General features: G+C 43.1%; 2 protein-coding genes across 3 annotated transcripts; both read left to right on the top strand.

Moving 5' to 3' along the window:
* Nucleotides 1-557: 557 nt before the first annotated feature.
* calhm6 (calcium homeostasis modulator family member 6) lies at nucleotides 558-6,545 on the top strand. Its single transcript, XM_071527725.1, has 3 exons — nucleotides 558-1,097; nucleotides 3,232-3,718; nucleotides 4,562-6,545. The coding sequence occupies exons 1-2, from the start codon at nucleotides 561-563 to the stop codon at nucleotides 3,679-3,681; spliced, it is 987 nt and encodes a 328-aa protein (XP_071383826.1). The 5' UTR covers nucleotides 558-560; the 3' UTR covers nucleotides 3,682-3,718; nucleotides 4,562-6,545.
* Nucleotides 6,546-6,843: 298 nt separating this feature from the next.
* LOC139650925 (calcium homeostasis modulator protein 5-like) lies at nucleotides 6,844-10,568 on the top strand. 2 transcript variants are annotated; one of them, XM_071527723.1, is made up of 3 exons: nucleotides 6,844-6,887; nucleotides 8,090-8,659; nucleotides 9,582-10,568. In XM_071527723.1, exons 2-3 carry the CDS (start codon nucleotides 8,117-8,119, stop codon nucleotides 9,969-9,971), a joined length of 933 nt encoding a protein of 310 aa, XP_071383824.1. In that variant the 5' UTR covers nucleotides 6,844-6,887; nucleotides 8,090-8,116; the 3' UTR covers nucleotides 9,972-10,568. The 2 variants fall into 2 exon arrangements, with proteins under 2 accessions (XP_071383824.1, XP_071383823.1); XM_071527722.1 differs by lacking the exon at nucleotides 6,844-6,887 and having other exon boundaries at nucleotides 6,907-8,659; nucleotides 9,582-10,567.
* The last annotated feature ends 2,650 nt before the right edge of the window (nucleotides 10,569-13,218 follow it).

Below are 13,218 nucleotides of genomic sequence, written 5' to 3'. Positions count from 1 at the left end.
TTTATATAATTTGTATACACTGTTTACTGTTTGTTGACTAAAATACCAATAAACAGACGTTGAAAAAAAAAAAAAAAAAAAAAAAAATCGGAACTTTTAGAATCTGTTACTGCTCGTTATTGCGCTCCGGTGTACATTTTGGTGGAAGAAGATTGCGGAAATTACAGGTGATTTTACAGAAATAAATGCTGTTTGCTGTGGTATTGGGTGCTTGCCGAATTGAAGAGTGGATGCTCATGATTATTGAGTCATATTTTAGGTGTTATGACCTTCTCTGAGCAGACGAAATGTGCCGGTGCCATCGTGCGCTATTTTCGCCCATAAATAAACCACGATGACCCAGAGAGCTAGTTGACACCATGCAGTGTGCGTGTGTGGCGTGTGTGTGTGTGTGTGTGTGTGTGTGTGTGTGTGTGGGGGGGGGGGGGGGGGGGGGGGGGGGGTAACACTCATAACTGACGACAGACAGTCAGCAGGACGGGAAGTGAGACTGTCACGCTTCATAGTTCCACCCGCGCTCTCCCCCCCGAGCGGGGCCAGTGCGCGCTGACAAGAGAGAGATGGAGAAGTTCAGGACCGTTCTCAACATCGCTAATAAGCAGGAGAGTAACTTCTGCTCCGGCTTACTTGCGTTGCTGACAGCGGGCGGGGAGCAGATCTTCTCATCCGTGGTGTTCCAGTGTCCCTGCAACAGCTGGAACTTTCTCTACGGCTCGGTGTTCCTCCTGGTGCCCGCTCTGGCGCTGCTGGTGCTGGGCTACATCCTGAGCAAAAAGACGTGGAAACTGCTCACGGGCTTCTGTCGGCACAAATCCAAACTGTGCCGCTGGAAAACCCTTATCGCGAGTGTGACGGTCTTCGTTCAGATCAGCGCCACAGCGGTGGTGGCGCCGTTCAGCTGGATTGCCGTGGCGTTGCTCCACGGTAAATACTACGAGTGCGCGGTGACCGGGCTCAATGTGACCGCGTTTAAACAGCACCTCTGTGGCGAGAGCGTGTCCCAGGCGGAGTGTCAGGAGAAGCTGTACAAGTTTCCCTGCGGTGTGACGCATGCGGACAGAGATGATGTGCTCGCCACTCTGCGAGCTGAGTCCCAGGTGAGGAAGAGCGGTTTGGCCCGTGTGTACTGTACTGACATTAGCCTGGCTTTAGGGCTGGGCGATAATTCAATATTATCGTTTATCGTCTTTCGGTGGAATCATATCGTGATGACACACATTTCTGCTGTTTAAATTGATGACAAGCAAATTTTACTTAAAAACTCTCATGAAATGAGGTATGGTAGGAATATTATTTTCTGTTTTGTTTGACATCACACCTAACATTACCATTCGGTTCAATGAGATGAACATTCATTTGATTATTTGATATTAACGTGATTTTGCATACATGAACCATGACGTGATATATATTGATATCGAGACAAATCCTTATGATTATCACGATATTGATTTCAACCATATTGCCCAGCCCTAAGTTAAAGCAGTTGGGATGTTGACGCAAAAACCTTACCTTAAAGGTTCAGTGCAATGAGAATTGCATTTCTCAATTTCATGGTATTAACAAAGGACCAGCTAATGTAACATTATCCATATTATTATAACTGTTCTGGTTGTCAACAGAATCAAACTGATTTATTATCAGGGCATCCGATTCCGGACAGCATATGACCAAAAAATCACAATCATATACCAATATATTTCATTCTGTACTGTTTTCGCTGAAGTTTCTCATAAATTAACAATCCTCCATCTGTCTTTTTTAAAAGTTTAATATCACTTTTACCTTCACTTGTAACTGATTTTCTTCCAGTCCCTGCAAATGGATGATAGCGCACCTATTTTTGAGATTCAAAATTCGTATCCAATTCCGGACACTTACTTTCATCCGTGTCGGTGTATTCATATACTCCATATTAACCCTTTATTAACCCTTCCTGTACCTTCACAATGTTACAGATACTTGTAAGAAGTGCAGGCTATGTACTCAAAGCTCTTATTTTTCCATTTATCAGCCAATACCGATTCTCTACATGAAGTAACTGTCGCCCAAAGTGGGATTTAAGGCTCCCCGCTTCTTGTTCGTGACTAAGTTCGTAACTTAGTGTTTTATATGCTTAAATGTGTATAGATATTTATGAAATTTGATACCTAGCTTCTGAAATGTGTATGAATTTACGTCACTTAGCTTTCGGTTGGGAACTCCCTATAAAAATGCTGGTAAACACTGAAAATTACGTGAGTGACAGAGTGGCCGGAATTGGATACAGTTCCGTTAGAATTCCAGTCAATGTCCTGGTGTAAATGATGTCACTTACCCCCAAGTTTTAATAAATGCTCTGATTGGTCCCATGATTAACTGTTAGACAATAGACAAAATCTCTGTGCCTCCATTGTTGCTGGGTGCTGAAGTTCCAACACTGGATATTTGTTCCCCAAAGGTAGAAATATTGTCTGCAGTGGAAGCTCCAGCTCTCACGCAGTCCTACAAGCTTTGTACCATCTAACCATCAACAACTGAAATAAAACCCTTGCTCATTGTGTTAGAAATCACATCAAACTGGATCACACTGGATCTTTAAGTGCCTCTTAGCAGAATGGCAAGCCATGATGTGGCTGTAATGATGAAAAATCTGTTGTCAATAGAATGTGGTATTGCTACCGGTAGCCACTCAGTTCACGTTAGTTAGTTAGTAATCTGAGTTCCCAGAAGCGATAGCAAAGATTTTAGCTTAGTAAGTGGCCATATATTTTAACATCATGCCTCGCAGTTGCTAGTTGCTAGTCGCAATTGCACCCTAGACTGGAAAGAATAAAAACTCATCTATTCAAACTCAACATTTGGCAGCTAGTATCTACAAATGAGGTTGCATTTTGACAGGATATCGCACCCCTTATGTATAAAAGTCATTTTGTAATCCCCCCCCTCCCAAAAAGCGAATTTCATATTCTCCGAGTTTAAATCCACACTGGGCAAGATTTGTATGTACAAATCCACCCATCTTATTAGCCTAAATCACAAAGTGGGGTCGCAACAGTGAAGAACGTCCCATCCCAACTAATTGAGATGAGATGTCCTATTTTGCCCAAATTAAATTCTGGTGTTAGGTATGGACAATTCTCTGCGTGAATTCTGGAATGAACTTCCTGGTGGCAGAGTCTCTGAGTTTGACATCTCTAATGCCTGAATATAAATCCATAACATGCTGTAATGTGTTGACGGTGATTACAGATTCTGGGTTGGCTGCTGATCGCCTCCATCGTGGTGTCCAGCCTGTTCCTGAACTGCGTGGCTCGGTGCAATTCCCCCATCAGCTACCTGCAGCTCAAGTTCTGGAGGGCCTACGCTCAGGAGGAGAACAACCTCATGGAGTCTTACTCCGCGAAACACGCCAAGGAGCTCGCCGAGAGAAACCTGAAGAGCTTCTTCCAGCAGACGCCGCCCGAGCCCATCGTTACGCCTTCCAACCTGGGCTGGAAGAAGATCTCCTACCTCTACAGGTTTAGCACCAAAGACCACTACTATAGCACCCTGCACCAGCATGTGGAGAACCACGATTATGTGGGGGGCCACGAGGCTGACAACGGGATGATGAGAATGGCCTCGATGAAGTCAGAGGGCCCCGGGGCCGACAACCCCGCTGTACTTGCTTTTGTGGATGAAGGTCGGATGATGCTCTGAGGAGGAACGTTCAGCTGGATCTATTTTCACCAAGGAGGTATTGTATTTATTAGGGTTAGACCGATATACAGGTTTACCAATGTATCGGGTCGATATTGGCCTGTTATTAATAGACTAGTTCACGCAAAACTGAAAATGTAGTCGTTATCTACTCACACTCACAGGGGCGGTCTTACCATTAGGCCCCCGGCAGCCAGAGGGCCCCACAGAAGACATGAATAGAACAAATGTAAACTTATTTTTAATCAATTTAAAATAAATGTACCACAATCCACTTCTTGTGATTGTGCCATTTGACTTTAAGCTAATTTTACTTGCGACTGCATCAGTAGAGAGAAGTAAAAAAAAAAAAATAATAATAATAATAATAATCAGCAAAGCTACCCATGTAGAGTGGAAAAAAAAAAGTCCTTGCATGCATACTTTGCTCAGCCTAACTTGAAGGTAATGTATAGAAAGGATGGATTAAAAAGGGAAAGGGTTGGGATTCAGGGGGCCCCATGCTTGCCTTTGCCTAGGGCCCCCAAATCACTAAGTCCGCCCCTGCACACTCATGTCAGTCGCAACACATAACACATAGCAAGTTTGCTAGCGGTTTTACAGAAGGCTGATACAGAGCTAACTCACTGTGTGTTATGTGGATATACAAACTTCACTGGTGTTTTGACTGACATTAGGGTGAGTGGATAATGGGCAAATTTTCAGTTTTGGGTGAACTTTCCCTTTAAATATTGGAAATCCAGCCAGTTAAAGTTGGCAGCTACCGGTACAATGGAGGTTTCTCCCTCGCGGAAGCTACATAAAAACAGATTTTATTTTCTTTCTACATTTTATTTTTTCATTCAATTGTTCAATTACGTGTAAATTCATTCATTTAAAGGTCGGTGACACTTTATACCAAAGAAAACCAAAGGGACGAGAGAGGAAGCAGATCTAATGATGGTGAGTCCAGCTTTCACCGGACGGAGAATTTCACTCCTCAAGTTTGGATTGGTCTCCTCCTGTGTGGAGAGGATTTCCCACCAGTGACCATACTGACATCAGATTTTCATTTGGACAAACAGGGTGAATCTACAGCGACTCAGTTAGTGGAGATGGGACGCTCTTCTCTTTTTTTTTTCCACTTTGTGATTTAGGCTGATAAAACAGCAGCTGGATTTTTACAGAATAATCTTGCCTGGTGTACTTTAAAATGAAACAGATAGCCACTGTATTGGTGCTCCCATTATGGTTTTTGTCAGGGATCTTACTATCGTACTGTGAACAACTAATTCCATTCAGTAAGAGAGTATCCAGCCTCACCACATAACCGCTCCTTGACTCATGAATTCTGAATTCTGAATTCTTTTTTTCCCACTTACTTTTATATGGACAAAATGTGAGATTATCTGATTCATCATCATCATCATCATCACTACAATCACAGTAATGCAGTCATAGCTTTTTCATGTGATAGAACATTGTGCATCTGATCTTATAAAGAAAATACTATATGATACAATCAAAAATGCTTGATTCCATCCAAAATTTCATAACTAAAAATGCCAGAAAACATTTAATGTGACCTTTATGTACTGTATGCGACTTGTTTACCTGCTTATATGGTTTTGAACAGGAAATGTGACTCAGACCATGGTAAGAAAGAAAAAGAAAACAACTTCCTGTGCACTGGTCTGCTGGAAGACTACCATCAGTTATGACTGACATTCAAATTCATATATTTTCTTTACAAATGTGTGATATGTGCTTTTTGCTATATTTTTCTGGTTCAATCGACACTCTTAAGGCTGTGAGAATAAATTTAACCAAAGTGATAATTAATGTGAGTTTAGTCAGTGATTCTCAACCTTTTTCATATCAAGGACCCCCTAATTTAGTCCACATTAGAGCCACGAACCCCCATTTGATGAGATTTTGTCTTCGGACCCAAATCTGAGAACCCAAATTTGTCCAGAATTCCATGACTATCTGTATTGCAGGTAAGAGAGATAACAGAGAAACTATGATCAAATCAGTCATTCTTGTACATTCTCTAATAGTGTTAACGTCTTGTAAATGAAATAATGCTGATGTTTAAACAGATGAGCAGATGATCTTGTGGTATTTAGTCCATGTAGTGCTGGTCTTCAGCAGCTCCTTACTATATGTACTGTGTATGGTGTGGAACATGATATCAAATACAATGCCAGTAAGAGTGTTGTCTTGATCTGTAGAACCAAAGAGGACAAATGTCTAAAATTTCCTGACTTCAAATTGTCTGATAATAATCTTGGGGTCTGTAATAAGATAAAATATCTTGGTCATTTTATTACAGAACAAATGACAGATGATGATGATATATATAGGCAATGCCGCAGAATGTATGCACAAGCAAACATTCTCTCACGCAAGTTTAGTATGTGTACAGATGAAGTGAAGGTGTCTCTGTTTAGAGCATGTTGTACACCACTCTATACTGCACACCTGTGGTCAAACTACAAAAAATCAAGCTTACAGAGACTTCAAGTAGCTTATAATGATGCCATGAGAATACTACTTAAAAGACCTAGATGGTGTAGTGCAGGTGAAATGTTTGTGGCTGCAGGAGTCAATACTTTCCAAGCTGTTTTAAGAAATCTCATGTATACATTTATTTGCCGGCTTAACGACTCTGTAAATGAAATCATCTTGGTTTTATCAAACATAAGGTTTAGTTCTACACGCTACCAATCCCAGCTGTGGAGACATTGGTACAGTTGTCTCTTTGTAAGACATTAATATATATTTTAAACCATGATCTTTTATTGATCCTTTGTATGTAACTCATTGTATGTTATGTCCTGTTTGTTTTTTTATCTGGACCCTGAGTCTGAAATAAAGTTTGAATTGAATTGAATTGAATTTAAACAATTTGCTGGGGACCCCCTGGAACCCCCTCAAGGACCCCCGGTGGTCCCCGGACCACACGTTGAGAACCACTGAGTTTAGTGATGTTGTTAGCTTCAGCAGTAGTAGATCATTAAGTATTCTATGTGTGTAATTGGTGTTTCACCTTTAAAAGCCTGCTGTACAATGCACTCAATGGCTTTTAGGCCGAGTAGTCAGGCTGTCCTGTGGGAGTGGAGTAGAAAAACCACAAGGGGGAAGTGATCACTTCTCTAGCTCAGTTTCTGCTGCTGAGATGCATCGCTGACGCTGACATGTCTCTTCCTTTCTCTGCAACCATGGTATGTGCTTTATGGAAAATTTCCAATATGAAATGATTCATTTCAGTGATTCTTATGCAATATTTTTTTATTAGCCCTTTGCGTGTTTGTCGGTGCATGAGAGAAACTGCGAAGAAGTGAAACCACAAAGAACTTCCATTTAAAACGTGTTACTGACATACAGCATGGAGTTGCAGTCTTGTTTTTTGTACTCGCGAGTGTGTGTGTGTGTGTTGATGAAGAGAGGAAAAAAAATCTAGAATTGAATAGATACGCAAGAATTAATGCAGTGATTCTCAACCTTTTTCATATCATGGACCCCTAATTTAGTCCACATTAGAGTCACGGACCCCCATTTGATGAGATTTTGTCTCTCGGACCCAAATCTGAGAATATTTTTATTGTTAGATATGATTTTGTCCAGAATTCCATGACTATCTGTATTGTAGGTAGAGAGATAACAGAGAAACTATGATCAAAACAGTCATTCTTCTACATTCTCTAATGGTGTTAACTTCTTGTAAATGAAGTAATGGTGAAGTTTAATGACTCAACAATTTTCTGGGGACCCCCTGGAACCCCCTCAAGGACCCCTGGTGGTCCCCGGACCCCACGTTGAGAACCACTGAATTAATGGATAGTCCAATGCTTCAAGCACTTAGAGTATGCATGTAACTCCTTTGTTTTTGTGACCAGTATGTATTTGCCTCAGGCTGCGTGTCCCATTACATCACTCTCAAAGGACAGACTTCAGTCATGAAAACCAGATGAGCAGGATTTCAGCCAGCTAGTCACATAGCTGCCTTACCAACAGACAGGGGCAGGGGAGGAAGTATACGGAGAAAGACGTGAAAGCTGAAGGCAACAGAGAAAGGGAAGTGGAGAGCGAACGCACCGTTGTAACTGTTTGGTTACTGGGGCCGTACCTTCCCTTTTTCTGACAGTGTAGTCAGGGAAGTCGTTTGGAGAAGAGAAGAGTGAAGGCAGTGAAAAAAATAGGGAACAGGAGGGACAGAGAGGGAGGAGTCTGGAGGGAAGGAGGAGAGAGAACGAGCCAAAGGGAGGGGCTCCCAAAGGCTCGGCAGATGTGCTTTGTCTTCAGAAAGGACACAGGCGCAGGGAGTGAAGGCAGAGCGTACGGACCGAAACCAACTTTTTTCCTCCTTTCCCTCTTTCCCCCTTTTCATTCACTTTGCTTTCGTTGTGTTCATTTTCACGTGGAGCGGGTCTGAAACCTCCTCCTCGCCGCCATGGACAACTTCCAGACCGTCCTGCGCTTCTTCATGAACCAGAAGGCCACCATCGGCTACAGCTTCATGGCGCTTCTGACCATCGGCGGGGAGCGGGTCTTCTCCATGGTCTCCTTCCAGTGCCCCTGCAACCGCAGCCAGAACTTCGCCTACGGGCTCACGTTCCTGCTGGGCCCGGCCGTGGTCCTGCTGGTCCTGGGCCTGTTCTTCAGCACCAGGCTGTGGAGACTCTACACCGGCTGCTGCCTGAACCCGACGAAGCTTTGCCCCAGGGGGAACTGCTTGAACTGCCTCAGGGTGTTCGCGAACATCCTCTCTGGCGCCTGCGTGGCCCCGATCATGTGGCTCTGCGTGGCCCTGCTCAACGGGACGTTCTACGAGTGTGCGGTCAGCGGCCTCAACGATAACGTGGTGGTGGATCTGTTCTGTGAAAACAAGACGGCGGACTGCCGGAAGGAGCTGGCCCGGGTGCCTTGCGACAGGTCCAAGCTGTCCGGCGATGAGCGCATGGAGCTGCTGCTGATGTTCAGGGCGCAGTCACAGGTGAGAGACGCTCAGCTGGATCTGTGTGACATCCTTTGATCAAAAGGATAAGACTAACAAAAAGGTGCAGGGGTCGATTCAGTTTTCATATCGGCTGATATATGGGGCAAATATTGGGCCAGTCAGTGTCGTCCGCCTCTGATATGATGGATATGATGCAGTTTGATATTGTAGAATTGATCAATCCAACACTTGTTGTCTATGGAATTCCCTTAAAGGAATAGTTCACCCAAAAATGAAAATTCTGTCATCCTCTCCTCCCCCTCATGCCAGTTGAAACACAGGTGAAGTTTGTCCATATAACACACAGGGAGGCTGCCAGCACAACTCCATAGCAGCCTTCTCCAAAACAACTGAAGTCAGTGGGGACCAGTTCTTCAGAGTTCCAAAAAGACCTACAGTATATTTACACCATCATTTAGTGCAAATCTGAACTACAGCTGATTGATTTGCAACAAATAATGGTGTATAGGTCTTTCTATTCACAGTGTGATTGTTTGGCTGTTTTTGTTTTGGAACTCTAAAGAACAGGTCCCCATTGACTTCAGTTGTTTTGGAGAAGGCTGCTACCAAGTTGTGCTGGCAAACCTCCCTGTGTGTTATATGGACTAACAAATTTCACCTGTTTCACTTGGCATGAGGGGGAGTAGATGATGACAGAATTTTCATTTTTGGGTGAACTATTCCTTTAACCTGAACTGTTTCTAATGAGACGTTTGGTTCCAGATTCCACACAAATATACATGAATATGATTGCTATTTCTTCTCCTTCAGTCGGACCCTATAGTGCAGGGTCAATTCAAACTAGAGTTTTCTAACTCTTTATGAACACGTGATATGAGTAATATGTGATCCCTAGTAGGGTCTCAGGGTGTTAATGCGAGCATCAGTTCATATCTCTCTCATGCTTGTGCGCCTGCAGATCCTGGGCTGGTGCATCGTCATCATAGCGGCCACCGTGGGCCTCATCGGCACCTGCTGCACCAACTGCCGCTCCAAGGTGAGCTACCTGCAGCTCACGTTCTGGAAGCGCTACGTGGAGAAGGAGAAGGAGCGCTTCGACACCTTCGCCGTGGACTACGCCACCAAGCTGGCGGAGAGGAACCTCCACAGCTTCTTCGAGAACACGGACCCCGAGCCCTTCCCGTTCCCCAACCACAAGGCGTGGGAGCAGATCTCCGCCCTCTACACCTTCTCCAGGAGCGAGCAGTACTACAGCACCCTGCAGCGGTATGTGGAGAGGGCGGACAGGGACTTCAGCCCGGAGAAGAGGCCCGTCATGGACTTGGAGCGTGGCATGGAGATGAGCTAGAGGAGGAGGAGGAGGACGCAGTCTTCTCAGGGCATTTTACTGGTGGACAATCAAGTAAAACTCAGTGGTGAGGCTCTTACGCACTCCTCCACTATGTTACTGCACTATATGCCTATTGTGTGTGTGTAAGTTTGACTCAGGAGAAGCCGCCCCAATCCGCCTCCCCAAGCGACAAAGCTGCCCTTTCAGTATGTTACTGCTGAAGAATGTGGCTGAATTGCGGATGAGCAACGGCACAAAAATGCAACTATCTCTATAAGCACATTATGTCAATAAAGGGCGTGGCCACTATTTTATATACACAAGTTCCCTCTACCTCTCTGTAACGGTGCATGTATTTGAGGGCTTCCATTACTGACATTGCTTGTTAATCTGAAAACTGACAGAGTGTATGAAATGCAAAAAGTAAACTTCAGCATTACATCAAGTGTCCTTTGTCTTTTGTGTGGGAAAAGTGGGAATTCATAGCCTATATTACCTCTTATAATTGAAGCTGTGCAACTGTCTTAAACATGCCTTGTTATACCTGTACAAACAACTCTAAATAGGTGTTGTTGACATACCGCCTATAGGTATATAGTCTATCCTGGCTGAAGAAGCGTGATGTCTAGGTCCATTCCTGAGAGATGTGCAGTGCAGCATTCCACTCTGAATTAAAGGCAAAGGCACACAAGGTTGTTGCCCAGACATGCATGTAACTGTTTTTGTTTTTTTAAACACTCACTTCAATTAACTTGTGTCACGCCTTGTCTAGGCCTTTGGTCTCATGTGATCATGAAACAATATCTCTTTGACGTGTTCTACTGCTTTTGGAGGGATTTTTGAAAATTCGTTCATTTTTTAATCGGTCAGGATTTTCTCCAAGTGACAAAAACAAGATGGCAGCTCCAGTTCACTGCAGAATAAGTCAAAACCAAAACAAGGCTTGCTAGGTGCTTACGGCTGAAATACATGGGTGTTTTTCAACTTCAACGATCAACTTCACCTCGTCCATGTTGATGTCCCTGTGTCCCCGTGTGTGTCTCTGTGACCCTACCCCCCACCTGACAATCGTGGCCAAGGACCTCCCACTCCCTACAAATTTGCATCCCTCCTGCTGGCTACATTGCCAGTATTTTTTCCACGTAGATGATCGGCTTCACTGTGTGCATATTGAGTTTTGCCACGTGATAATGCAGTTGGTTATGCAGGGTTTGGAAGTGTAGGCTATATTAACGAGATACCTCAAAATTCTGAATTTGATCGATCCAACGCTTGCTGTCTATGGAATGCCCTTGAAGGGATAGTTCACCCAAAAATGAAAATTCTGTCATCATCTCCTCCCCCTCATGCCAGTTGAAACACAGGTGAAGTTTGTCCATATAACACACAGGGAGGCTGCCAGCACAACTCCATAGCAGCCTTCTCCAAAACAACTGAAGTCAGTGGGGACCAGTTCTTCAGAGTTCCAGAAAGACCTACAGTATATTTACACCATCATTTAGTGCAAATCTTAACTACAGCTGATTGGTGTATAGGTCTTTCTATTCACAGTGTGATTGTTTGGCTGTTTTTGTTTTGGAACTCTAAAGAACAGGTCCCCATTGACTTCAGTTGTTTTGGAGAAGGCTGCTACCAAGTTGTGCTGGCAGCCTCCCTGTGTGTTATATGGACTAACACATTTCACCTGTGTTTCATTTGGCATGAGGGTGAGTAGATGATGACAGAATTTTCATTTTTGGGTGAACTATTCCTTTAACCTGAACTGTTTCTAATGAGACGTTTGGTTCCAGATTCCACACAAATATACATGAATATGATTGCTATTTCTTCTCCTTCAGTCGGACCCTATAGTGCAGGGTCAATTCAAACTAGAGTTTTCTAACTCTTTATGAACATGTGATATGAGTAATATGTGATCCCTAGTAGGGATTCTTCAAAATTCTGCGAGAAGCTCTCACCTGCATGGAGTAGCCTACGGTTGCAATACCATCTATATTACTTAAAGACACGAGTATCTCCCAATGTTTCAAACCAAAAGCAAAATAAAACTGGATTAAACTAAACAGGTGGGACATGTTTGCTTCCATGAAATCGAGCTCAAGCAGGAATGAGAGCTTCTCTTGGGATTTTGAGATATCTCATTCATTCAGAAAAACAGAGCAGATTTTTTTTTTCCCATGAAAACTTTTCTCAGAATTCTGAGATAATTATCTCGTTAATTCAGAAAAACAGGGCAATTATTTTTTTCTCAAGTGAATGCATTACGCTTCCGTACTTACCTGGCAGCACTTGAATGACCCTTTATGAACTGAACGCATTGTTGATGTCATATTATTTGGACTGGAAATATTGTCAATGTCCCTTTAATAGTGTATGCTACTCGTGTCGGGTGGCAAGGCCTACTGTATGCTGCTCTCAAATTCTCCTTGTGAGCTCCTACTTCTGACTTCCAAAGTTTTAGGCTAATTAACACACACAGGTTGGAGCTGTTAGTTGAAAATAACAAAATGGGCAATTTAAAATGTTACAATATTTTTTGTGGCTGTTTTATTTTTGACATCAAGCAGCACAGAGCTATTTTGTATCGTAGAATTCAGAGGAGAGAACTTCTATTAGGCATGTAATTGTTTTAATGATATTATTAGCTGATAATTAATGTCTATTCGCATGTGTTCACACATCGTCCATGCCGTTTCTGTTTCTGTCACATCACCAGCACAACGCCCCTAATGCTGGCTTCAAGTGCTCCTCATGGGCTCCGACCTTTGAATTATCATGTCGCAATGACGGACCCGGTCACAAAAGTAGATTTTTAGTGACTGTTGATCTAGTAAGGCACAGAGCAGTGACAGGCTGAGGAGGAGAAAATGCGCCATTAGCCAAAGGTTGCACCACTTTAACCATCAGTTGTCTTCAGAGCATTTAGCCTATGCTTAAAACATTATATCTTGCTAACTCAGGTAGCCTATCATGGAAAATCCTGAATTTCTGAATCGTATTTAACACTTTGTTACATTTGTCAGTAGGATATTTTCGACATCAACATCAATTGAAATCAGAAATAATCACCCCAACAAGGTAAGAACGGCATCTTGGTGGGGGTGTCAATTCAGTTAACACTAAGCCATGCATTTAATATCATTAGCCACAGGAAATGTTAAATGATTAATGACTGACCAGATATTATTTGGTCAATCTTATACATTATTATATGTACGTCATCAAACTATCAGCTTAGATATGTTGTTTTTTGGCTTCAAAATGG

The sequence above is a fragment of the Centroberyx affinis genome, unplaced genomic scaffold, assembly GCF_046629955.1.
Source record: "Centroberyx affinis isolate AG114_WGS23_722 - 3 ecotype Tasmania unplaced genomic scaffold, CSIRO-AGI_Caff_v1 ptg001574l_1, whole genome shotgun sequence".
NCBI lineage: Eukaryota > Metazoa > Chordata > Actinopteri > Beryciformes > Berycidae > Centroberyx > Centroberyx affinis.
This window is presented reverse-complemented; position numbering and strand designations above follow the sequence as displayed.

What these genes read in the sequence shown, in the direction of transcription:
- calhm6 (XM_071527725.1), top strand. Translation starts at nt 561, where the DNA reads ATGGAGAAGTTCAGGACCGTTCTCAACATCGCTAATAAGCAGGAGAGT. An exon ending in CTCTGCGAGCTGAGTCCCAG is followed by an intron (nt 1,098 to 3,231) that starts GTGAGGAAGAGC and finishes CGGTGATTACAG; the next exon opens with ATTCTGGGTTGGCTGCTGAT.
- LOC139650925 (XM_071527723.1), top strand. Translation starts at nt 8,117, where the DNA reads ATGGACAACTTCCAGACCGTCCTGCGCTTCTTCATGAACCAGAAGGCC. An exon ending in TGTTCAGGGCGCAGTCACAG is followed by an intron (nt 8,660 to 9,581) that starts GTGAGAGACGCT and finishes GTGCGCCTGCAG; the next exon opens with ATCCTGGGCTGGTGCATCGT.